Source organism: Gallinula chloropus (assembly GCF_964237585.1).
Source record: "Gallinula chloropus genome assembly, chromosome: 2".
Classification (NCBI taxonomy): Eukaryota; Metazoa; Chordata; class Aves; order Gruiformes; family Rallidae; genus Gallinula; species Gallinula chloropus.
Genome location: NC_140086.1, coordinates 97620956 through 97644479, shown reverse-complemented (window position 1 = coordinate 97644479; position 23524 = coordinate 97620956). Strand labels below are relative to the sequence as shown.

The window sequence follows — 23524 nt, the reverse complement described above, 5'->3', positions numbered from 1 at the left end:
TGGACAATAAGTTGCCTGTTGCTGCATAGTGGGGGCATCACTGTAGTCATTCTAAAATGTAAGGACGTTCTTCTTTCCCCCAAACTGCTAAAGGGGGAAAAAAAAATTGGACTAATGATTGTTATCCTTTGTAAAGGAAAGCAAGCTAAGTTTCTGCTATTGCTGACTCAAGCATGACAAGAATACGTCTGGGGAAGATTATAATACTGTGGCTAAGTAATACAAACGTGGGTGGGTGTTTTTTCCCCCCTTCTGATATGGCAGTTATCTTAGGAAAATAGTTCTATTACCCAAAAAGTTCTGCTGTACTACATACAAGTGGAAGTACAGGATGCTAGTGGGGAATATGTAAAACAAGTCAGTGTGCTTTTAATGAGGTAAGGACATTAAAGCTCTTTTCCTCAAATACAGTATAGTACAAATTAATTTATAGCAAAATTCAAGTATCTCTCTTTTACTGTTTACTTTACATTTTTTTATGATTATTCACCAGCTGACACTTGCTCATGCTGTGTGTTTTCCTGTTAGTTTTTGTTTTGATTTGGTTGCTAAGTTTGAAAACTAGGACTGACGGGTTTTTTTTGAGGGGGTAACCCCTGGAATTCATTCAGAGCATGACTTGAAAGGTACTAATGATTTCCAGATATTTTAGTTTAGTGACGGTTGAGATGTTTTGGCTTGTGCCAAGCCCTTGTTTTCAATAGTGTCTGAAGCTGAGCGCCTAAAATTAGACACGCTCCGAATTTCAGCTTCCAGAGATACTTTCTGTAGATGTAAGGTGCTTGTAGCACAGGCAAATTAAACAGCTGGGGCTGTGTTCTTGTTGTCTTGCGTGGTTCAGGATCCAAATTAAATGAGTGTGAAATGAGCATGCCACAAATTCTGCGCAGAAATAAGGAAGGCAAACCCACCCACAACAGGATATTGTCACTGTACATGTTTTCTTGGTGGCTTCTTTTTCTGCCACGGTTCTGAAGGGATTAGAAAATAAGTCTGCAGCCCACGTGAATGAAGGTCTGATAAACATATCTTAACTTAAACACCACAAAGCAATAATGTTACTGTAAACTCTAGAACAATAGGGAAGAGCAGTGTTCTGTGGCTGTGAAGTCTCATGACTGTGAAAGCAAGCCTCTGAAGTGGGCAGTTACGGAGGCTCGCTGATGCTACACAATCACTGTTATAGCAGAGGAATGAAACAGAGGTAATTGTGCTTGAATTAAAATAAAAAAAAGCAACCAATCGCACGACCACACACACAGAGCTCCTTGGAAATAGCTTTTTTTCTTAATTTTGTAGCCTATCTAGAAGATTTGCTGGCCATCAGAATCAAATACCACGGTGGAAATGGGGGACTCTGCAAGCAATTTTAAACTATAAAAGGTTTCATTTTTTATGAAAACAAAGAGTGAGTTACTAACTGTTATGTTTGGGAAAGTAATTGCCAAAATATAAACAAAATGTGATTTTCCTAGTCAAATAAATGACTAAAATTTACTACTTTAAAAAAAAAAAGGTAGCTCTGCATGTATTTCCTTCCCTTGTGCCATGCTGCTTTTTATTCTCACGTGAAAACACCCTCAGTTGTGTATCTGCACAGGTTGAGCTGACTGAAAATGAGCTCTATAAAAAAGTAAAATAAATCTGAGCAGATTCATGGCAGATTTTCCCTGGCCCTTACTGACGGCTTCTTAAAATCTTTGTGTATCCTCTTCTGCGTGTGAGGGAGTTCCATGTGGAAAGGTACCTGGGAGTATTTTCTGTACCTCTTCATAGAATCACAGAATCACAGAATTGTAGGGGTTGGAAGGGACCTCGAGAGATCATCGGGTCCAACCCCCCTGCCAAAGCAGCTCCCCAGCTCATATTGCACAGACAGGTGTCCAGACGGGTCTTGAATATCTCCAGAGAAGGAGACTCCATAACCCCCCTGGGCAGCCTGTCCCAGGGCTCTGTCACCCTCACTGTGAAAAAGTTCTTCCGCATGTTGGTGCGGAACTTCCTGTGCTCCAACTTGCAGCCATTGCCCCTTGTCCTGTCCCCACAGACCACTGAAAAGGGGCTGGCTGATTCCCCCTCCATCCCCTGCTTCAGATAATTATAGACTTTAATTAGGTCCCCCCCTTAGTCTTCTCAAGGCTGAACAGTCCCAACTTATTCAGCCTGTCCTCATAGGGGAGATGCTCCAGGCCCTTAATCATCTTCGTAGCCCTTCTTTGCACTCTCTCCAGGAGATCCCTGTCCTTTTTATACCAGGGAGCCCAGAACTGGACACAATACTCCAGATGGGGCCTGACCAGGGCAGAGTAGAGGGGGAGGATCATCTCCTTTGACCTGCTGGCTACAGTCCTCTGGATGCACCCCAGGATCCCATTGGCTCTCTTAGCCACCGAGGCACACTGCTGGCTCATGGCCACCCTGTCATCAACCAGGATCCCCAAGTCCTTCTCCACTGAGGTCTTCTCCAGCAGGTCATCCCCCAGCCTTGTAGCAAATTCTGTGGATCTGCAGTGCTGGAAAGAGATCTGTGTCCCCTGTTTCGCTAGGACAGCGCGTGGGCAGAAGAACACAGTTCCATGCCTCTCTGTGTTGATGTAACCTGAAGTGATGCTTTTAAGCTCAACTGAAAACATTTTCTTTGTCGTTCACAAGGGTTTTCTTTCCCTTCTTCTGCAAGTATTGTTACTGGGTGTTTTGGACGTGCAAAACCGCTCAGACAAGGGAGAGGTCAGGAAGAGCTGAGGTTTGCAGCACCTGCTTGCAGAAGCAGGAAACTGGGTGGGTGTGTTTGGCTACACCCAGTGGGTCAGAAGCATTGTTACCCTAAAACTCTTCCACACCGATCTGTCTGGCAGTAGATCTGTTTACCTAGAATCATAGAATCACCTAGGTTGGAAGAGACCCTTAAGATCATCGAGTCCAACCACATACATATTTTTTTTTTCAGAAGTGCCACCTGATTAGCACTTCTTTTTGGCATTTCTCCCCACCCCAGCTCTATTTCAGCCACTTGAAATTGCACTTAATCTACCACAGAATATCAGCTTCTGGAATATACCATTTTACAGAGTCTTTAAGTGGTAAATCAAAAAGCAGAGCACTGGGACTTGTAGGTCTTTTTTTGAAAACACGGTCTCTTAAAACGAAATGGAAGTCCAGTTCACACTCCAGAGATCTCTTTTTGCAGCTCTTAATGCATGTTGGATGGCTGCTGTTCATCTTTGTGAGTCTGATGTGTACGTTAATGCATCTAAATTGACTCATCTGGATTAAATCAGCTCTTTCAAGTATCGAAGTGGATTTGTGCATTAGGGTTAGATGAATCACAACCTAGAATTGCCCTTTTCTCCCCATTCATGATAAAAGAAATTTAGATGGTCTAGCTCAGGTATTGACATCAGTGTTAGGATAGATGGATGTTCTACCTCTTCCTCCAGCAAAGCCCTTGCATGAATTTTTAAAGCATGTTCTAATATGCTCATTTTTACAGTGCCCTTGTTTTAAGTTACTCTGAGTATGATTGAGCGTTTAAATGCAGGATGTTCCAGATTTTTGATGTAGAAGGGCCTAATAAATTCTTAAACACCACCACTGCGATGTCTGCAAGGTTTAGTCTCTGATCAAGCTGCTTCATTCCAAGGATAGCATGCCTGCATTTAACACAGTGCTGACAGTTTCTGCAGTAGGGCTGGGGAAAAAACCAACCCAACTTCCCTTTGGCTTAGAGTAACTTGTGAAGTTGGCACTTTTTTTTCCCTTACTGATGTTTGTTTCTTTCTGCTGCAGGCGCTTGCTAGGATATTGGTGGGATAATGTGAACAAAGCGGCTCTGTTTATATTGATGTGTATTTCTAAAGACCACTGACACGTTTTTCCATAGAAAAGGAACTGAAAATAGAATTGCACAGACATTGCAACAGCAATAATGGGGCAAGTTGTTTTAGGTGTGCCAGTTCCCATTCTGGTGAAGGATTGCACTTGAAGCTGGCTGTTTTATTTTTAAATTGGTAAATATGTGCAGGCACAAGGCTTTCATCTGGCCTGAAAGTTAAGCGCGTTGCTGAATCGGGGCTTCAGAAACATTGCTGTAAAGATCCTGCCACTCCTACATTCATGCAACTTCCATTGGTATTTGAGGAATATAATTCACATGGAAGCCATAAGAAAGATATGCCAGCAGGGTGGCTGAGTATACACACCTATGTCTGTATTGTCTTCCTCTCTTTGCATTTGGACTAAATCAGCTACGCACTTACGTCGGCTGTGTAGACAAAATGAGAAAGTGCTTGGCTTCCTGTGCTGTGTTCAAAGTTTTAAAACCTAAAACTTTAAATCTGAAGGAATAAATGCAGATCTGAGTCAGTGCTTCTCTTAGAACCATTGCTTATTTACTAAAGAATACAAAAGTTGAAACCGGATTTGAAATCTCCAGAGCAGTTCGTGCTTGAGGCCAGTGAACTCAAGCTGGATGGTGCCTGATGAAATGTGTCCCCGTGGTCCTTCCTTTGTTGCTGAGCCGCTGTCTGTGGTGGGTGAGGTGGCCATGTGGGAGAGCAGGGGTAGGCGATGCTTCTGAGAGGCGGTGTGAAAATAATTGCTTGGGATGTGGGAGTGCTCATCAGGGCAGAGATCAGTTCGGACAAATACCTGTTACCTGAGAATTCATTTCTGAGGAAAAGGTGGGTAACTGCTCTACTGCTCTATGTAACTGGTGACTGTGAAAACTAAGGATCCAAGCTGCAGTTAGTTTCCTGAGCCCTAAGGTGGCAGAGGAAGGGGGGAAGCACCATTGTGGTGTCCCCACCACAGGAGGTTCCTAGGGCGCTAGGGACCTTCAGAGGAGGCTCTGCAGGCATTCAGGGGCTCTGCTTTGTTGTATTTTGCTCTCCTGGAGTTGTTGTTTTCCTTGTTTCTGTTCGTTTTCACTTCAGCATGTGTCTCCTCACTTTATGCTTAAATTGAATCTTTGGATTGGACCCTGTGAGGAGAGATGGAGTAATGTGATGATAAGGTCAGTCTGTTCCCTCTGCATCGCTATGAATCTATGTGTAAGGAAGGAGGGTATGTGGTACCAGATGCCCTCTTTACCGTGAGAAGAACAAGATCCCAGTGACTTCCAGCTTCCCTGGAAGCCTTTGGCAAGGCAAGGCTGGTAGTCTTGGTGAGGATGTTCTGTTGTCATAATTCCTGTTTGAATAATGATATTTCACTCCTCTTTTTTCCTTATTAAAATATACTCTTACCTGCTGGCTGTAGTTCTGCTTTTAGCCAAGACTGCCATGCTGCCATCTTATACTATGCGGAACTATATCTGCACAGAGGTATGTCAAATTATCCTTTTAAAGGACTCTTTCAGGGTTAAAGGCACTGTAATTAGTGTGCTGCCCCACTGCTGGAGTGGTCTGAAGAAGTAAGGCAGCTCTCCTAAGAACCTGAAGGCATTCAGGTTTAGAAAAAACCCACCTGAATGGCTAAAGGCTCCAGCTTGTTTGATTTTGCTTCTATTACAGGTAGGAATTAGTGCTGGCTATCTCAAGTACAAAGGAATTTCATTATGCTATGTTTTGGCATTGCTCAATGAGAGAACAGTAATTACTGAGTTACAGGTAGTGGCAGAACATCGCTGCACATAAATGTTCGCTACTTAAACATCTGTTTGACATACAGAGTCATTACAGTTCAGTGTAAGAGCTGTTGACAGCAGGCTAAAACCGTATTTGGATCAGGTCCACACGTTAAACCTATCAGCCATCAAAGGTAAATGTATGGGAGTGTGACTTAGCATTATGATGTACATTTGAATTCTCAAGCGTACTTTTGCCTTACATGTTTTTCTTCTAAAATTTCTGATGACTCAGGGTTTAATCTGTTCTATAGCTATATTTGTGTGTGCTGCTAGTGGCTTCTTAGAGGTAATCCAGAAAGAACATCTGTTTTAAGTTTATAGTCTAAATCATGGAAGGATACTTGACCCTGTAAGTAAGGGAAACTGCAGAATTTACCCAGGAAAACAGGACAACAGGCCAAAATACCGTCAATTTGGCATACTCTACCAACTCCACATTCTGCATGCAACAGCAACAAAAAAGCTGGGGTTTATGAGAACTTAGTGCTGCTTCTGAAGAGGATGATAGTCTCAAATTAGTCATGCATAAGCGCTTCTCTCTCTTTTCCACAGGAGCGATTATATTTTTCAAACCTTTGCTTCTGCCCCCTCAGAATCTTCTGCTGAACTCCTACAACACAAGCTCAGAGAAGTGAGCTGCTTCAGTATAATACTGGATATGAGACTTTTCAGTAGTCGTGTCGGTATTTCCCCAGTGCAAAAGAACTTGTCTCGTTCTGATCCACGCTATTTGCAGCTCGCAGTGCCTGGCTGTAGGCAGAGAATACCGCGTCTTGCAGATGACGGTCTGTGCTGATTTCTTCACAAGTGCCCGTTTGTGCTGGCTCTTTCTGCAGGGGGTTCTGCGCACAGCGATGCCACTGTGGGCAATAAGGGGAGCTGTGCAAATGATGTTACACAAATCCTTTTCCTTTCTGGAAACTTAAGTCAAAGTTCTAGCTGTGGGAAACTTGACATGGTTTCTGTGATATTACCCTCCTTTTTTGGGGGGAAGGTGAGGGTTTGTCCGCTCCTTCCATAGAGTTAAGTGGTTTCTGCAGAGAATATTTGCCCTTATGGTTCATAAAAATAGTCTAGAAGATCAAAATATTTTGAAAAATTTCCCTAAGTATCGGATATCCTTGAGATGATCTTTTGCAATATTCCGTTTCTCATTCTTAACACACCCATTTTAAATATCACAGTTTGGATGTTAGGAAATGCTATCATAACAGCAGGTCTGTTTTTCAACATCAAAATAGAAAAGGCTCCAGCAAAGTGAACTTAAACAAGTTGTATGCCAGGTGTCTTTGGTTATATGTGCAAAATAATCTTTTAAACAGAGAAAACAAGTTACCGCACTTCAGCAGTTCTTGCTTTGTTCTTTGCAGAAGAGATGTTGCCCTGGAAGATGGGCCTGATCTCTGTCAGAGTGGAATTCTTTATTACGGCATCCTTTTTCCAAAATTCTATCCAAGCACTGTTGGACTCCAGAGAGGATGGTTTGACTTTTGAGGAGTTACTGTTGCTGTCGGTAGTTTCTCTTAACGTGGTTACTTAGGCTTTTCCAAATGCCGAACGCAGCTGTTCAGTGATCTGTGGTAAGGTAGCAGAAGGGAGAAATTCTAATTTACCAGATGAGAAACTAACTTGTAGCAGTCTCCTAAACTAGTGCTCAGTAGCTCGTTAGTAAATGGTGGCAAACAGATTTATCTTGACCGTGGGCTACAACTTCTTTATACTGAGCCACCGTGAGAGGCCTCCCTCTGCCTGTATGATTTCTTTTGTTCTGCAGATGAAATGCAGATTTAAAGCCTTATTCTCTCATTTGGCTGGTAAGCACAAAGGCCTGGAATAAAACTAGAGGTATCTTATGTGGTATCTGTGATCTGAGGGCAGTCAGCATCATCTGCTGACATTGAACTGGTATGTGGACTTGGATACTGCGAAGAGAGGCTAAAGGAGCTGGGCTTGTTCAGCCTAGAGAAGAGAATGCTACAGGAGGACCTCATTGCAGCCTTCTAGTACCTGAAGGGAGCAGAGAAACAGGAGGGGTATCAACTTTTCCAAAGGGTAGACAATGACAGGACAAGAGGGGATGGATTAAAGCTAAAGGAGGGGGAAGGTTTATATTAGGGGCAAGTTGTTTACAGAGAGAGTGGTGAGATGCTGGAACGGGTTGCCCAGAGAGGTGGTGGATGCTCCATCCCTGGAGGTGTTCAAGGCCAGGTTGGATGGGGCCCCAGGCAGCCTTGTGTAGATCCAGGCGTGGAGGTTGGTGGCCCTGCCTGTGGCAGGGGGATTGGAACTGTATGATCCTTGGGGTCCGTACCAACCCAGACTTCTATGATTCTATGCTAGCTGGGAATATTCTGGAGGCCTGGCTGTTTTGGAACACACTTGTACTTCTGTCCCTGAACAGGAGTGAATGTGCACTATGCCAGTTTTTGTCCAAAGGCTGTGTGCTGTGGGGGACGCATCAACACCTTGTCATTAAAGAAGTGACAAGCTAGCAGTGATTTTCTGAGTGACTGCCTTCTAGCTTTAGTAGGAATTTTGTGTACAGAGAACTGTTTGGCATGGGTAAATAGACTTAATTGCCATTTGGAGTTTGAAGAAAACTGTGTGGTCAGTTTGTTATATCCTCCTAGATTTTTGGAATGTGAGATCAGTTTTTCTGCTATTAAAAGGGAGGAAAGAAGTAGTAAAGGAAAAGCAAGAATTTTTGTGGTCAAAACAACACAGGATTTTTCTTCCTGATATTTAACTGTAAGGAAAATGTTAAAAGCACTGGAATTACAGACTGTGTGCTTAATCTTATTTATTATCTTGTTGTAGAGTGTGATTTAATAACCCTCAAATGTCTATTACTGCTGCTTTAAATAGGGAGATATGCAGATGCAAGGCTTGTGGGATGAGGGGAATTGAACCTTTCTGAAGTGGGTGATTAGTAGCCTACCACAGAATCACAGACTGGTTTGGGTTAGAAGGGACCTCGAAGCCCATCTAATTCCAACTTCCTGCTGTGGGCAGGGACACCGTTCATTAGACCAGGTTGCCCAGAGCCCCATCCAAGCTGGCCTTGAACACTTCTAGGGATGGGACTTCCATAACCTCTCTGGACAGCCTGTGCCAGGGCCTTACCACCCTCAGAGTAAAGAATTTCTTCCTAACATCTAATCTACGCCTACCCTCTTTTAGCTTGAAGCCAATACCCCTTGTCCTATCACTGCACTCCCTGATAGACAGTCCCTCTCCCACTCCCCTTTAGATGCTGGCATGCCTCAGTTAGGTCTTCCTGGAGCCTTCTCTACTCAGACTGATTAGGCCCAACTCTCTCAGCCTGTCTTCACAGGAGAGGTGCTCCAGTCCCCTGATCATCTTTGTGGCCCTCCTCTGGATTCACTCCAGCAGCCCAGTGAATTTCCTGTATTGGGGACCCCAGAGCTGGACTGCAGGTGGGGTCTCACCAGAGCAGATTAGAGGTGGAGAATCACCTCCCTTGACCATGCTGGTTTTGGTGCAGCCCAGGACAGGGTTGGCTTTCTAAGCTCCTAGTGCGCACTGCTGGGTCACATTGAGCTTGTTGTCAGTCAGCACCCCCAAGTCCCCCTCCTCGGGGCTGCTTTCAATCCATTCTCCACCCAACCTGTAGTTGTGCTTGAGATTGCATTGACCCATGTACATGCATTCATGGGGCCCACCTCTCCACCCTGTCAGTGTCCCTCTGGATGGCATCCCTTCTCTCCAGAATGTCAGCCTCACCACATAGCTTGGTGTTGTCGGTGACCTATGAACTACTTAGCAGTGATTAAGACTATTTGTGATGATTTGGTGGAGCATTATAAAGTTTGGTTCTGCCTTCTCCTGTATTTTCTGTTTCCCATTTCAGAAACTTCCAGCTAGGAAAAGCATGTTCCATTTTCTCCTCATAAGTTTGAGGGTTTTTTGTGGGTTCCACACCCAGTCATTTTGTAGTGCCCCAACCAACCGTTTACATGTCTTTTTTGGAAATGCACTATGGCTCCATGACTTTGCTGTTAGAGGGATTTGACAAATTGCTACTTTTTTTTTTTTTTTTTTTAAACTTCCACCACAGACCCACTTTTCCCCCAGAACAAAAGGTGACAGCTGTTCTCACTCGGTATTATCATCAATGGGCTCCTGTCCTCCAAATGCTGAGATTTGGAGACGTGGGTATTTAATGCCAGGTGTTTGGAACTTTTATTTTATGACTTCCCAAGTGGCTGCTGCCCTTAGAAGTGGTTATTTGGAACCAATAAAGATAGAGCAAAAAGTTTTTATAGTCTTCCTCTGCGAATGGTTAGTGAGTTGGAGAGGTGATTTTCCCATATAATACTCCCTGCCTGTTGATGGAGATGACTGAAAAGGTGACTCCAGATCCCTAGGAGGTAATGTTTCCTCTTCCTATGGTACCAGTCCAACATTCGCCAAGTTGGTTGCGCCCTATTAAAAAAGGGAGAAGGTGGAAAGCCTTGAGGCAGATGGAACTAACCTTTTATGTACTCTTGAGGCCTTTGATTTTCGGCATGATAGCATGGGGGATCTTGAAACCATTATGTTTGGTTATTCTTGTGTCAACATCGTAGATGCTTGGTCGGTTGGTTTGACCCGATTGCTAGCTTTGTATAAAGCTCGATTTTGCAGTCTAAACATCACTTTGAGTTATTGCTACTACAGAGTTTGAATGGATAAAGGAAGGAGCTATGGTTGTGTGGTGGGTTTTTTTTTCTCTTTGTTCCTACCTGCTGTTTACATGCTCTGTATCCATCTGGCCTTTTAAAGTCAGGGCTATTAGATATTAAAGAATTCCTTAACTAGGCAACAATAACCATCAACCCAGTTGGGCTGGAGCCGTTCCAGATTTTCTCTCTCTCCTCAAGTGCAGATATCTTGTTTCTGCATTGCAAGGCTGTCTTCAGCTGGCTGTGACTCAGATACAAGGCTTCCAGATGGTGGTGCGGATACAGTGATGAGACTGCCTTTCTGTCTTCCAATGTTTAATTGTAGAAAATGAAGATAGTATCTTGTTTGGGCAACATATCGTGTCCTCCAGTATCTTACTTTATTACATCTTACTTGCTAAATTGGGAAAGAAAATAACTGTAAAAAAGCAAAGGTGTTTCTTTTCTGCTAGCAAAGTTGAAAACAGATATGAAAAAAAATTGGTGGCAATACTGAATAGCTGTGACTAGCTAAAAATATGAGTTACATGACTTATTATGGTGGTTCAGAATAAGAAGGGTTAATTCTCATACAACTTCTTTTCTATTTCCATGTTATTTTTGTGTGGACACTATTCATCAATGTTCAGAAGCCCTCAATTTACTGTTTACAAATTGTTTTTAGCAACAGTGGAGGTAACCAAATGGGAATAATATGATCCCTTTCCTCTTTGGGAAGAGAAAGGGAGGAAAGTGTGACTGTTACTGCATCACAAGTGTAGCATGTTTCTTAAAATCCTAGGGATCTGTTTACTTGGGTACCTTAAATATGTAGTGAAGAATAAAATTAATGTGAAATGGAATGCAGTGAAGTCACTGTCAGATCAATTTGGCAGTCTGTGTGTGCGCATGTGAGTGCTGCATGTGTTTAAAATGTTACAATAAATAACTAGATAGAGGAGGTAGTCATATGAAAAAGCTGTCATATCCCTCTATTACTCGGTGGAGAACAGACCAGATCTGGTTTGGTACCAAAGTTGGTGCTCAGATTTAAATCCAGAGTTCAGCCTGCCAAGCAGAACAGATTTCCTCAGCATTTGGAAAGGAGTTCCCCAGTTTTTTGGATCTCTTGACATTTGCCTTACATTCCTCAAACCCACTAAACAAACTATTTTGTTCCCTCTCTAACAGGTTGTAGTTAAGATAAGACTTGACCTTATTTATCCACGCTTTCTGGTTGGTTCAGGTAAACGCAGAATTAGTCTCCAATACTCCAGACTCCCCAATGTTTTTGTCCAACACGTGCCAAACACCTCATGAATGACAAAGTTTCCAGCGATAATTCTTGAATTTACCTGGCTTTCTTGGTCACTGGTATCCCTTTCTCACCCCCTCTGCTGATTAATTTTTTTAAAGCAAATCATGTTGTTTGTGTGAGTTACTGTTGAACACAAAAAACCTCCAACCTAAAAGCCTTTCCTTGGTAGGCAAGGAAAAGCGAATGCAGCATGTTGTGCAGAGGGGCAGTGCTGTCTCTCAGAGAAACATGGCAATGGGAGAAGGAACCTGGAAACTGCAGAAGAGCTGTAGTGGCTGAAGTTTGTAAGGGAGGGCAAAGGCTTGAATGTCTTCAGCCAGTGAGCAATAGTAGTTCCTTTCTGCACTTCAGAATGCGTTTTTGTTGGATCTGGGAGTTGACCTCCCAAGCATTGGGTGCAGCCTTCTCACTTCCTTTATGATATTGTGGTAGGTCACGTAATGTTTAGATGAAGCACAGGAATCTCGATGCGTGCTTGTGCCTCTTCAACACCCTCACTAGCATTTACAGATCCTGAAAAGGAAGGTTAATCATCAGATTTTTAATTTGCATCCCTAACTTTCAGAGGTGTGTTGTAGCCATTTTTGTCAGGTACTTTCTAGCATAATTCAGTACAAAAAGGGTAAATGAAAACTAGTATTCTGAGATGGTTGCTTGCAGAATGCATTGGATCTGTGATGTTTGGCTGCCCTGCAGAAGAAACCCTGATAAACTGAAAGGAGGTTGAAATGTAAGGCTAGCGTGTACTGGTTTTTTACTGGTACAAGGATTTATCTTAACTCCTGTAGAAAAACAATGGAGAGAAGACATCATCTTGGTGAATTTGTGCAACAGAATGAAGATGTGATAGTGGCACACTTGGTGTACCCCTGCTAACCTCGATCCAAATAGCACGGGTAATACATGCGCCGAGGGGTCGATAGTGCAGGCAGGCAGCAGTGTGGTACGCAAGGCCTGCTGCGCTGTTGTGCACTGTGTGTTGGTTTGTGATCAAGTCTCTGCTGCTTACGTTCTGCTGCTTCTGTGGTTGCCTTGGCTGTGTAAATGCTATAACACGTGTGTCTGCTATGGGATCTTGCACTTTCATTTTGCCACATGTGTGAAGTCCCAGCACCTTTAATATCGCCACCTGAACGTACAGCAACTAGAGGAAAGTAAAAATCAAATGCTTCCTTGTCTTGCTGGTGTAAAGCTTCCATGAGCAATGCTGCACAGAAGGGAGTATTGTCTTCTAAACAATTGGACACATCAGGTTTCTTGGAATCTCTGCACTTTCCTCCTTTATAGTGAATCATGGGCTCTGCATGTCCCAGAGTTGAGCTGCACTGGATGTACTAGTGTGACTCTTAAGTGGGAGCAGGCTGAGGTGGGATTAAGGGTCACTGAATTGGTGAATTGGCATCCATCAGCCTTGGGAGCTTGCTGAGAAAGGATGCAATCAGAGCAGCCCAGTAGGGGATGTCCTCTCCAGCCATTTCTCCAGGACCTCTGGCTGTGGAAGGAGTTGGTGTTTTGAGTGTAACTCTACCATAATTGACAGGATGAGAGTTTGGGATTTGTGTTACAACATCTGGGTTTTGTGAGACCAGTGCAGTTTTGTTCTTTTTTTAAATCTTGCATGGAAAATAAGAATTGTCTTACTTATACAAAGTGTAAAGTACTCATAAGATATTGCTAATTACTTGCTTTTGGGTATATTTTTATGATACTTTCTGTTAAAAATGCTAGTCGCTTACATGCACAAGACATAGATCGATATTGTCTGTGCTTCAAAGAACTAAAATTTAGCATATATATGTAAATTACTGCATTCTGTCATGTGGTTGCCTGCTCACTGAAATAAAGGAACTGCAGCAACGTAGCCAACAAACCTTTAATGAAAGCATTTACTTGAACAGCACCATGTTGGATAAAGTCCACGTGAATAAAAGCCGTTTGGGGCTGTAGAGTCTTGTTAGACTCACTGTAAATGTTTCTGACAAGAAGCCTGGCCTGATCCAGCCACCTCTGGACAGTCAGCATGTCAGGGTATTTCTGAGTGAGATGTATATCATCCTGTCCTAGACTGATAGCATTGTGTAATCCTCTAATCAAAGTCATTGCTTAGATGTTGCAGCCTATTTAGTTTTGCTCAGTTTAGGATGACTTGCTGCTGGAGAGTGCAAGCTGACTTTAAAGAAAAACGAATACAGCTGAATAAATGACTTTAACTCTAGCTGTCTAAGGTCTGGGTGGGCTCATGGATGTCATATTCTAATGCTGTATTGCTCTGTTAGTGACAGCTCCTGAGCTCTATTGTTCCTCTGACTTCTGGGATTTTTGCTGAGGCTGTCAAAGAGAAAGGTGACTTGAAGAAGGCAGCGTGGTGTTGATTTTTCTTTGAGGCACTGAAGCTTCTGCTTGTCCTTGTGTTTGACAGGAGTAGCCTCTAGCCATGAGCTGCTTGCCCTCTGCTTATATCTGTCTTGTGCTCCCACTGCCGTCACTGCCCCCTTACAATGGGGCCAGACCATGCTCTGTAGCAGCATGCAGTAGCTAAAGAACAACTGAGAAGCTTTTTTTCCTGTAGTTGTCTGTGGGATTGTAGAGCAAAGTTGGCCTTTTTTTGTTTGTTTTTTTAATTGCAGTCTTGAACTGCAAGAAAATGATGAATTGAAAGGCAGAGCATTTCAGCTAAGGAGGCTGTGTAGTTACTGCTTGTCATGTCAGGATTGTTGATTTTGCCCTTGTTTTGGGGTTTGTGGAGACAGTCAGGCACTGGGGTGATGCTTCAGAGTCCCAGTCTGCTTTCTGGCCTCTGCTTCCCACCTAAAGGACAGAAGGGGATGACGTCCCCTGTACCTGTGCTGGGCTGGCGTGTTGGCGTTGGTGGCAGTGGGGCAGAGCCATGCTTTGGGGAGTGTGGGAACCACTCAGAGCCCATCTGTACCTCAGGAAGCTGGAGCCTGCTGTTCTCCTGCCTTAGTTTTCAGGTTCCTACATGCTTGTTTAATCCCTCTGTTGGTGGCCAAGGAAAATTACTACTTGGGCTCACAAATGATGATGCTAAGATACAAAAGATTCATTGCTCTCGCTTTTTCCTCCCTCTTTCTGGCTTCACTCTTTATTGTTCTGTGAATGGAGAGATTCCTTTCCCCCATCCTCCAAGAATCACAACTGTGTTTTTTTTGTTTTGTTTGTCTTTTACAGATCAATTTTGTAGCCTGTCAACTGTTTGCACTTTTGGCTGCATTTTGGTTTCGTATTTACTTGGGTCCCAGTCATGCCAGCTCTGCTGTTCGCCATGCATTTGCCACCCTCTTTGGAATATACTTTGCTGTCTTCTGCTTTGGGTGGTGAGTATTTAGTCACCATGTAGACAAGGCTTGGGTAAAAATATTTCTAAAATTAATATCGGCTTTTCTGGATTACATCTTCATAGTCTTAAGGCACGTTCTATGTTGTCTTAAAAAACAAAACAGAAGAATTCCTAACTGGCATAACTATCCCAAACCCTCAAAGTAAAATGAGCCGTGAAAGTATTTGTAAGTGAAGTATTTAGTTAGTGATGTTTGTTCTGGAAACCATTCCAGTGTGCTGTGAAGATACCTCTTTTGGAAAAGATATGTCTAGTCTGAATGTGCACTTTGAGCCAGGCTGCTCTTTCTCTGGATGAAGCACATTGAAAATATCTTGTTAATAAGTCAGTCTTGTTAATAAGCATTAATGTTGTCAATGCGTATTAATCTGTGTTGGATACTCAGGCTATAAAGATGTCATCGTGACAATCCATGTTAAGTGATGCACTGGTATGACATCTCATTTATGTCACTTGTGTGGAAAAATATTCCTTCACTCTGAACTGCCAGCACCTCCAAGTCATGTAGAAATTATCTAAATCCTCGCTTTGTTGTCTTCAAGGTATTCCATTCATCTTTTTGTCCTGGTGATGATGAACTATGGCATTATGAATATGGCAAGTATTCCCAACATCCACAGGTGAGCTGATGTGGCTGCAAATCTGGAACTGCCCCTCTGACAACTTCTTTCCTTTCATTGAGAAGCATGACAGATTTTTAGGACCACATCCTTCTTTCCCAGTTACGTGCAGGAGCTTTGTTCATTCAATTACAGAAACAGCTGTAATCTCAATTTGTGGTTTTTGTGTTGATATATTGCATTTCCCTATGAAACTGCTGGCCTTGAAAGTCAGCTTTTGCGGGCTTAACAATTCATGCCCAAACCTCTGGTTTCCTAAACGGAATGAGCTCATATTCTCCTTGGTCTTGTGTCCTTGAGGATCGCTTTTGATAATTCTTTTTAACACATACTCCCCCCTTGCTGTTTGGCCTTTAGGTATTTTCCACTTATTCTTGAGTTAAGTAGTTCAAATAAGGTCACTGTGGCAGCTTAACTTAGTGTTCCGTGAAATTAAGTCTTGCATTTAGTACTGGGCTTTGAGCTTGAAATAGTGGAAACTACCAGAAATGTCACTGCTTACAGCATCACCATGAGAAGTTCTCGACCCTGGGATCTTTCTTTTCTCTTCACAAATGTCTCAGAGGAGGAAAGACACCTAAGCCCCCTAAAAGCGCTTTAGCAAATGAATGCCTTGCTGGCCAAAAGGCAAAAAGGACTTTCATATGAAAATTATCAGGTAGTTACATCTGCTTCTTCCACTGAGTTCATGTGGAAGAACTTCTCTGCTCAGTCATTAAGCCGCCTTGTGCGGTTACCCTACTCTCCGTTAAGTTCAGCATGTTGGAGTTCTTGAAAATGTGTAGGTGGAGCTGTTTGTTTCCTATCAATCAGCCCAATTAGGGTTTTATGTGCATGTGTGTGTAAAACTATACTACTTCAAGGCAGGCTAGAAGGATGAGCTGGAGGCTCTTCCCGCTTTACTTTTGTTTTGGCCGCCTTAAGAGCGTGTGGTTAATACTGTGGTTTGGTTTGGGTGTGTTTCAGGTGATTTCTGTCTGCGCTCGGTGTGGCTGCTTCTGTAGCTGCCTCTGAGTACTCACATCCACATCAGTCTGGGCTGGGGAACGGAAATGCTTCCTTCGCTCATCTTCAGGGCCAGGGCTGTCTGAGGGGTCTGATGCTCAGAGAATCATCTCCCCTTTTCATTATTGCCTCTTGGGGCGACCCCTCTCTAATATCCAGATGGAAGCCACCGCTTTTGGTTGGTCTAGGATTGCTTAGAAATGTGAACCGTAAGTAAAAGGCTTGTCGACGGCCACCGCTAGTGTTTTGCACCAGGAAGACAGGTGTTACTCAAGGAGGGTTTTTCCACCCCCCTCACAGAGTGCAAAGCCCAGAGGTCCAGAGGTAATTAATAATTTAAGTAACTGGATAATGTTTATGAAAGAAATGCCATCCAGAGAGCAGAAGGAAAAGGTGCTAAAAGATGCGTGTTACTTGCCTCCTGGTCATTGTCCCTGCCTGAGGGAAATGCAGGAGTTACTCATCGTGGATCAGAGGAACCAAGCCTAGAGAGGGAATCATCCAATACTTACATCTTCCCAGACAAGTTGAGGTGGTGGTGGTACAGTCTGAGCGGGAAACCCCCTCACTCTTCCTGTTTAGTCAGTTGGTTACAATGGAAAAAACAGCTGTACGCAGCAATGCAAATGAAGCCGGTTCATGTGTCCTGCTGCTGCCAGATCGTTGTGTTGGTTTCACTCACTGTGAAATACCAATCCAACGTGCTGACAGACCTTAGGACGGCTGGGAGGATCGAGTTAGGTCTTGTCTACTGTTTGCCACTAGCCGTAGTGGTGTGACTCAAAGTACATCCACAGTATTAATTCTGGTAAAATAACAGTGTATTCAAGCTGCTTGAAATATGCCAGTTTAAGGGTTGGACCTGTTCATACAGAGGACCTGTGAGAGCACTGGATCCTTTACAGTGGGGCTCCAAGATCCCTTCCCCACCTCCCCTGAAGCACAAGTGAAACAAAGAAACTACATCGTTTACCCCACATGCTCCTTTCCCTGCATATTTTCTGCCAGTTTGCTGTCTGGTGAGGCCACCAGCCTTCAAGGACAAACCAATCCAGCATCAGAAATGTTCTCAGCTGCAGCAGCAATTCAGTATGTCTCTCTTTGCTCACCCTCTCTTTCAATCTAAGTGCTTTACACTTAAGAACTGAGGCTTATTTTGGATGCTTGCTCCTATCTATTGGCAGTTCTGTCTCTGATCTGGGAGACTTGCCTTTGGAAGGATGCTTACCATTCCCTGATGATGAGAGGGAGCCCAGGGACCTTGCTGAGGCTAGACTGGATGCCTGACAGAGAGAAAATAAGATAAATTCTGCTTTGAATCTCCTGAAGAAGCTGTCACATCCCCTCAGTCTGCCTTTCATCCAGCTGTTTGCTGTGGGCCATGTGATCCACAGGTTGCGTTGCGATCCATCACTGTCACTGCAGTTTATTAGTCCCCAGGGAGGAAAAGCTCATTTCTTTTGAAGCTGGCCATTATTTGATAAAGGCCTGGCTCAATTTCAGTTGTCTACTGACTGTTCTTCTTGTTTGATTTCACCTTTAGCTCCGTACCGTGATCCATCCTCCCGTGGGTTTGCGGGACCCTCCTTGGCAATGTGTGCTGTCAGCCTGCCTGACCTCCCGTGACTTAGCTCTGCTGTGTGTGCAACATGTGTAGTTTCATTCCTCTCTAGATCTTTGCATCTTGTCCTACACGTGGCTATATTCTGATACAAGGGACACCAGTAGACCTGGTCTTGGACTGTCCCTGTGATGCAGTCCTTTCATTCTGGTGTCCCAGCTCTCTTGTATTGTCTAATTTGCTTCATTTGTCAGTCTTGCTTTCGGATATCTATCTCTCATCTCCCCGCTACCATCTTTCTTGCCTGGGCAAATGCAAGGAGAAGACAGTTGTAGGAAAGGCTGCATCTGCCCCACCTAGATACTGCAACGCTTCTGGTCCTTGGACCATTCAACTCTTCAGATAGAAAGAGTCACGCTTCTGCCCTGCCTAGTGTAATTCTGGGATGGTCTTGAAAACCAGAGAGTGAAGTTGTCAAACTCCACATAAAGAATGCTTCTTCTGCAAAGCATTTAGAGCTGAAAAGATTGGACTATGTGTCATTATTTGCCTTTACATGAGATCAAAAGAGAGAAAATATCTTAAACTTGAAATATTTTTGTTTCTGGTAGATCTGAGGAAGAGCTGTATGGGTGCAGAATGAACATTTAGACTTGAAGAAGGCAAGGGATAAATTCAGAGATGCATCATCCGGTTTTAAACACTGGAGTCAGACAAATTTCAAAGTAATACGTGAGGATGGGAACTCAGAAATGCCCAACTTACAGTCATCCTGTTTCTTCTGTTCTCTTTCCCCCACCCTCACTGTGAGGAGACGCCTCTGTAATGTTTCAGCTGGTTACACAAAAACATCACTCCTCTCTGAAAGCCTCCTCCAGGTCTTGTAACAAAGCTTAAGACTTGTTAAAGGCCTCATTTGCCAAAATCAAACCTCCCTCCTAAACAAGCCTAAAACCAATTTGAGTGACTGCAGTTCTTGTTGGTACTTGTGTTGGTAACTGTCTGTATGTTGTGTTTTTAGGTACTCCTTTGTCGTAGCTATGGGATACCTCACCTTGTGCCACATAAGCCGAATATACATATTTCATTATGGTATTCTCACTACAGATTTTTCCGGGTGAGTGAGTCTGCAAGCTGGGTCCTGTGTCAAATACAGGACCCTGTCAAATAGTTGAATTTAGCATGTTTTAAGAGTTAATTCTTATGTTATCTGGGGATCACTTGCTATTTTATTTCCCTTAAGCTTTTTCTAAGCCTTGTTTTTTTGAAGTAAGGTATAAACACTGTGGGGTTTGGTCTGGGTTGGGTTTTTTTTGCATTGATTCATTGTTTCTGCTGTTTTCTTGCTAGGCACCATTTAGTTAGGAAGGTAGAACTTAGTTAGCTAGACTTCCACCTAGAGCAGCCTGGGATGATGAGTCTGCAGAGTCACTCTGGGGCTGGAGGAGTGCTGATGGCCCTGGCCAACAGTGTGGCTGATGCTCTGGTCCCTGGTGGTCTGCCCTAAGAGGTGGGGTGGGGTGGATTGATCTCCTCCCACCTTCCTAGGCACAGCCATCAGCTTGGGTTTCCCCTGTTCTGATTTATTTTGATGCCCCAACTAGAACCCCAGGCTCTCCAGTGGATGGAAGGGGAGGACTTGGTCAGGGGGCAAGTGGCTGGGGGAGCCGGGAAGGTGGGTAACCTGGGCAGAAACATGAGAGCAGCTTTCACTCTCAGCGCTGGTCCTGTGGGTTCTCTCATGGGGGCAGGTTGTGGTGGCTGTTAAATAGCACAGCTTTTTGAGCCCCACGTTTCTGTGGGGCGGTGTTTTCCATATACACAGCAGTCTCTGATTTCACTGAAGTGGTGTGGGACGCTTTGCAAAAATACAGAAAGCTGACTATACTCTTGCATGATTTAAAAGCAGCATGCTAATCTCTATTCTGCCTGTTAATTGAATGTCTTGAATACAGAGTAATTAATAACATACTATGAAAAAACCTCTGTAAACTGGCACAGTAAGTTACAGATGCCTCTTCCAAGCCTCTGTTGTCTTATAGGCAACTGGAGTTTTTTTGCTGTCTGTGTGCATGTGTGTGTGTGTGTGTGAGGTGGTGGTGGGTTGAAGCATTTAACGAAATTGAGGGGGGAGAAGTTTTCCTGAGACTCCTGAGTTTTTTAGTAGAGGAGGGGGCAAGATTGAGAACTCATACATTTAGAGAAATTTAGTTCTATATTTTTTTTCTGTGGTTCTTGTAATGCACAAAGGCATCTACTGAAAGATCATGACATACCAAGAAGCCTATAAATGGGATTGGAATGCTATGGCTCTGTGTGTGGATGAGGCAGAGAAATACAAGAGAGCATGCTTTTCTAACTAGTGCATTCAGAAATGCAGTGAGGCATGTTTGCTGTCTTTCTCTGAAGATGTCTAATAAAGATCCAGTTGAGACTGGGGGTGGAAGAAGAGGAATAGTGGGGTTTTTTTATATTATAGACTGAGTAGTATTTTCTGCTCTCTTGATGTAAATGGAGCTACTCATCTAATGATGAGCTTGAGGGTAATAATGGAACCGAAAGAATCAAACCTGAACTTACTCTGGTTTTGGATTATTTTTTTCTTTTTTGTCTTGTTGCTTCAAGATATAAACCAATTCCTAAAGATAATACTGCCAAGTAGTAAAATACTGTAAACTGTAGTTTGGGCATGAACTACATCTTTATGGTATATTTTAAAAACAAAGAATAAATAAAAACTTTGTAGTGCTATTAATAAAAATCTGCAATCCAAAGTGCTCGAACCCACATCAGCCTCATAAAGCTCTTTTTAAACCTGCTTTCCTTAGCTGTAAATAGTATGTGCCCACTCATGCTTTATGCACATGCCTAAACAGTTGTAATGACCCAGACAGACAAAATGTGTCCCTGACCACAGTTTTACTGTGTGTGAGCAGCGAACGAATTGCCTCTTGCTCGTTCTCCCATGTTTGATGGTTCCACACTTATTGCATGTGGAAAGCAGGATGCATTCAAACAGGCTCCTGGCTGGAAGGGTTGCCTGAAAGTTCTCCCTCAGGACTTCAGAAGAAACTGAGGTTGAATCCATGGAGTAATGATGCTCATCTCCCTCCAGCCTCCCACCCTTTTGGGTGAACATGGCTGAAGATATACCCTGAGAAGACAAAATGCTGGATTTAAAGGAGTCTTTAGAGGGAGCAGAAAGCCTGTTATCTGCTGGCTTGTATTGGAGGTCTCAGTATTCCTTAAGTCTCTGGTGATATCTGATTGCAAGGAGGCTGTCACATCAAACAGGCACACAGCCAGTACTAGTGCCATCAGCTTTCCCTGAAGTGACGAGCCGGGTGTCAAATGAGTTTCCCAGTGCTGGTGCTGAAAGCTGGCACACTTTGTTTGCTCTCTTGACCTGCTTTATGCACTTACCAGTTTGCATGCACAGTCCTTTTGATGTGTGCTTGTAAATGGTTTTGGGTTGGTTGTTTTTTGGAGTTGGCTTTTTTTTTTGGGGGGGGGTGTTTGGGTTTTTTTGTTTGTTGGGGTTTTTTGGTTCTTTATTAACAGCTGGTTGTGCTATTCATTTGGAGTCCTCCCTGTTTTGAAAATACAGCATGTAAAATTCAGGTGGGGATGAACAGAGAACAAGGTAACTTTTGAGTCTTATCTTAAGTAAACTGGAAAATCAAACTGTGACTCACCACTTCAAGCTTCAGAAGTAAGGAAACTTGTTCTCTACTGATGACTAGTTAATTCTTCTAGCTTATGCAAAGGGTAGGTTTGGTCACTGATTCCTACAATCAAAACTATGCTCAAGCTGCTTTCAAGCAGTTTCTTGATTTAAGAGTGTTTCGTGTGTTGGATAGTACTTCAGTGAAAAGTCCTTTTTTTTAAAAAAAAAAACCCTACATGCTAGGTTTTACTGAAAATCAGTTCCAGTTTGCTATACTTTAATTTTAATTACTTTTATAAAAACATATGCATATTTTATCAAAGTTCTTTCACTTACATTGTTTCACAAAAATATGGTGACATGATCTAGGATTTCTCTTCTGACTGCTTTCTCAATAAAACTATTTATCTTTGAACACTAATTTTAAAATAACTGAATTCTGTGCTTCCCCATTAATTCAAATCAGTCTTTGAGAGAAACATGCATATTTTATTTTGCTTGGTTTGCCATGGCATTTATACATTGTACCCAGGAATACTAAATCCTAACTCTTTCTCTTTCTTTTTCTCTCATTTCTTCTTCTTTATGCTAAGAGGATTATGCTGGTAAGTTGCTTGGTTTCTATACAACTTTATGAAAACAGTTATACTAACATACAGTTTGAGGGATTTTTTCTTTGTGTGGTGGGCTCAGACTGAGTAATATTATAGATTTAGGGAGACATTAGTTTAAAATAAATCAAGGGATTTTTGGAAACTAGTAATAAATACTGCTTCAATCTATCAAGCTACTCATGAACAAATGCCATATGCATGTGAGCATCTGGACGGAGCTCAGAGGAGGGTCCTCATCCTTATGAAGCTGTCTGCTTAATCCTCTGTTTTGTGAAGACCATACAGCTTTTTGGTTTCCTCTTTTAATTCTGGCAGCGTCTGAGCAAAATTTCCTGCTTTTGCAGCTTATTTGGTGATTGCCAGGGAAGGACCCTGCATATGTGAGTTTCTCGGTGCCATTTCTTACAGAAAAGAAACTCAACTGCCATCGCTTTCAGTCTTGTGTTGGTCTTGGGGAGACCAGACCTGAATTATCAGGAAGACTGCAGCAGTTTTTCTCCTTAGAGATGTCAAATCTGTACCACCTACACAAGGGTTTTGGTGGACACCGCTCTCTAGAAGGGCTGGATGTCTATTCCAAATGCAGGACAGCAGCAGCACTCTCAGCAAACTGCTTAGGAAGGGACGGTTGTTGAAAGAGTCCTCTTGAAAAGCCACCCATGTAAGCAGATATTTCAGTAACAGCATCACTTCAGGCAGCGATTTTTTTTGTTGGGTGCTTAATGCTTTGTAGCTGGCTGCTTTTTTTTTGTTTGTTTTCCCCCTCTCAGTGGCTTAGTATCAACCACAAAAGAAGGGGACAAAGGTACAATAGCCATTTATTTTACGAAAGAAATATATTTGCTGCAGGAAGCGAACATAGAGGTACTGCTACCTTGTTAAAACACAATGCAGAAATACTAACAGGTCCTGCAAGTTCAGTTTTTAAAATTGTCTGAAGTGCAAGTACCAGTTCCTCAGTGCTGTTCCAGCAGTTCTGGGTAACTTTGGTCCGCAGCAAGTCCCCCGAGGCAGCACAGCAGCACAGGTGCAGGGTAAAGCGAGGGGAGGTCAGTCAGTTTTCCATGCCTTCTAGAAACTGCACTGAGATG

The 23524-nt window shown here is 43.1% G+C and overlaps 1 protein-coding gene across 1 annotated transcript in view; it reads left to right on the top strand.

The window, feature by feature from the left end:
• Positions 1-23524, top strand: part of MBOAT1 (membrane bound glycerophospholipid O-acyltransferase 1) — a gene marked incomplete at its 5' end in the record, with an annotated part of 60729 nt that overhangs the window by 11621 nt on the left and 25584 nt on the right. Inside the window, 3 exons of the mRNA XM_084280090.1 lie at positions 14798-14943; positions 15509-15586; positions 19174-19269. Of these exons, the coding sequence (XP_084136216.1) occupies positions 14798-14943; positions 15509-15586; positions 19174-19269 (320 nt within the window). The remainder of the gene's footprint in view (positions 1-14797; positions 14944-15508; positions 15587-19173; positions 19270-23524) is intronic.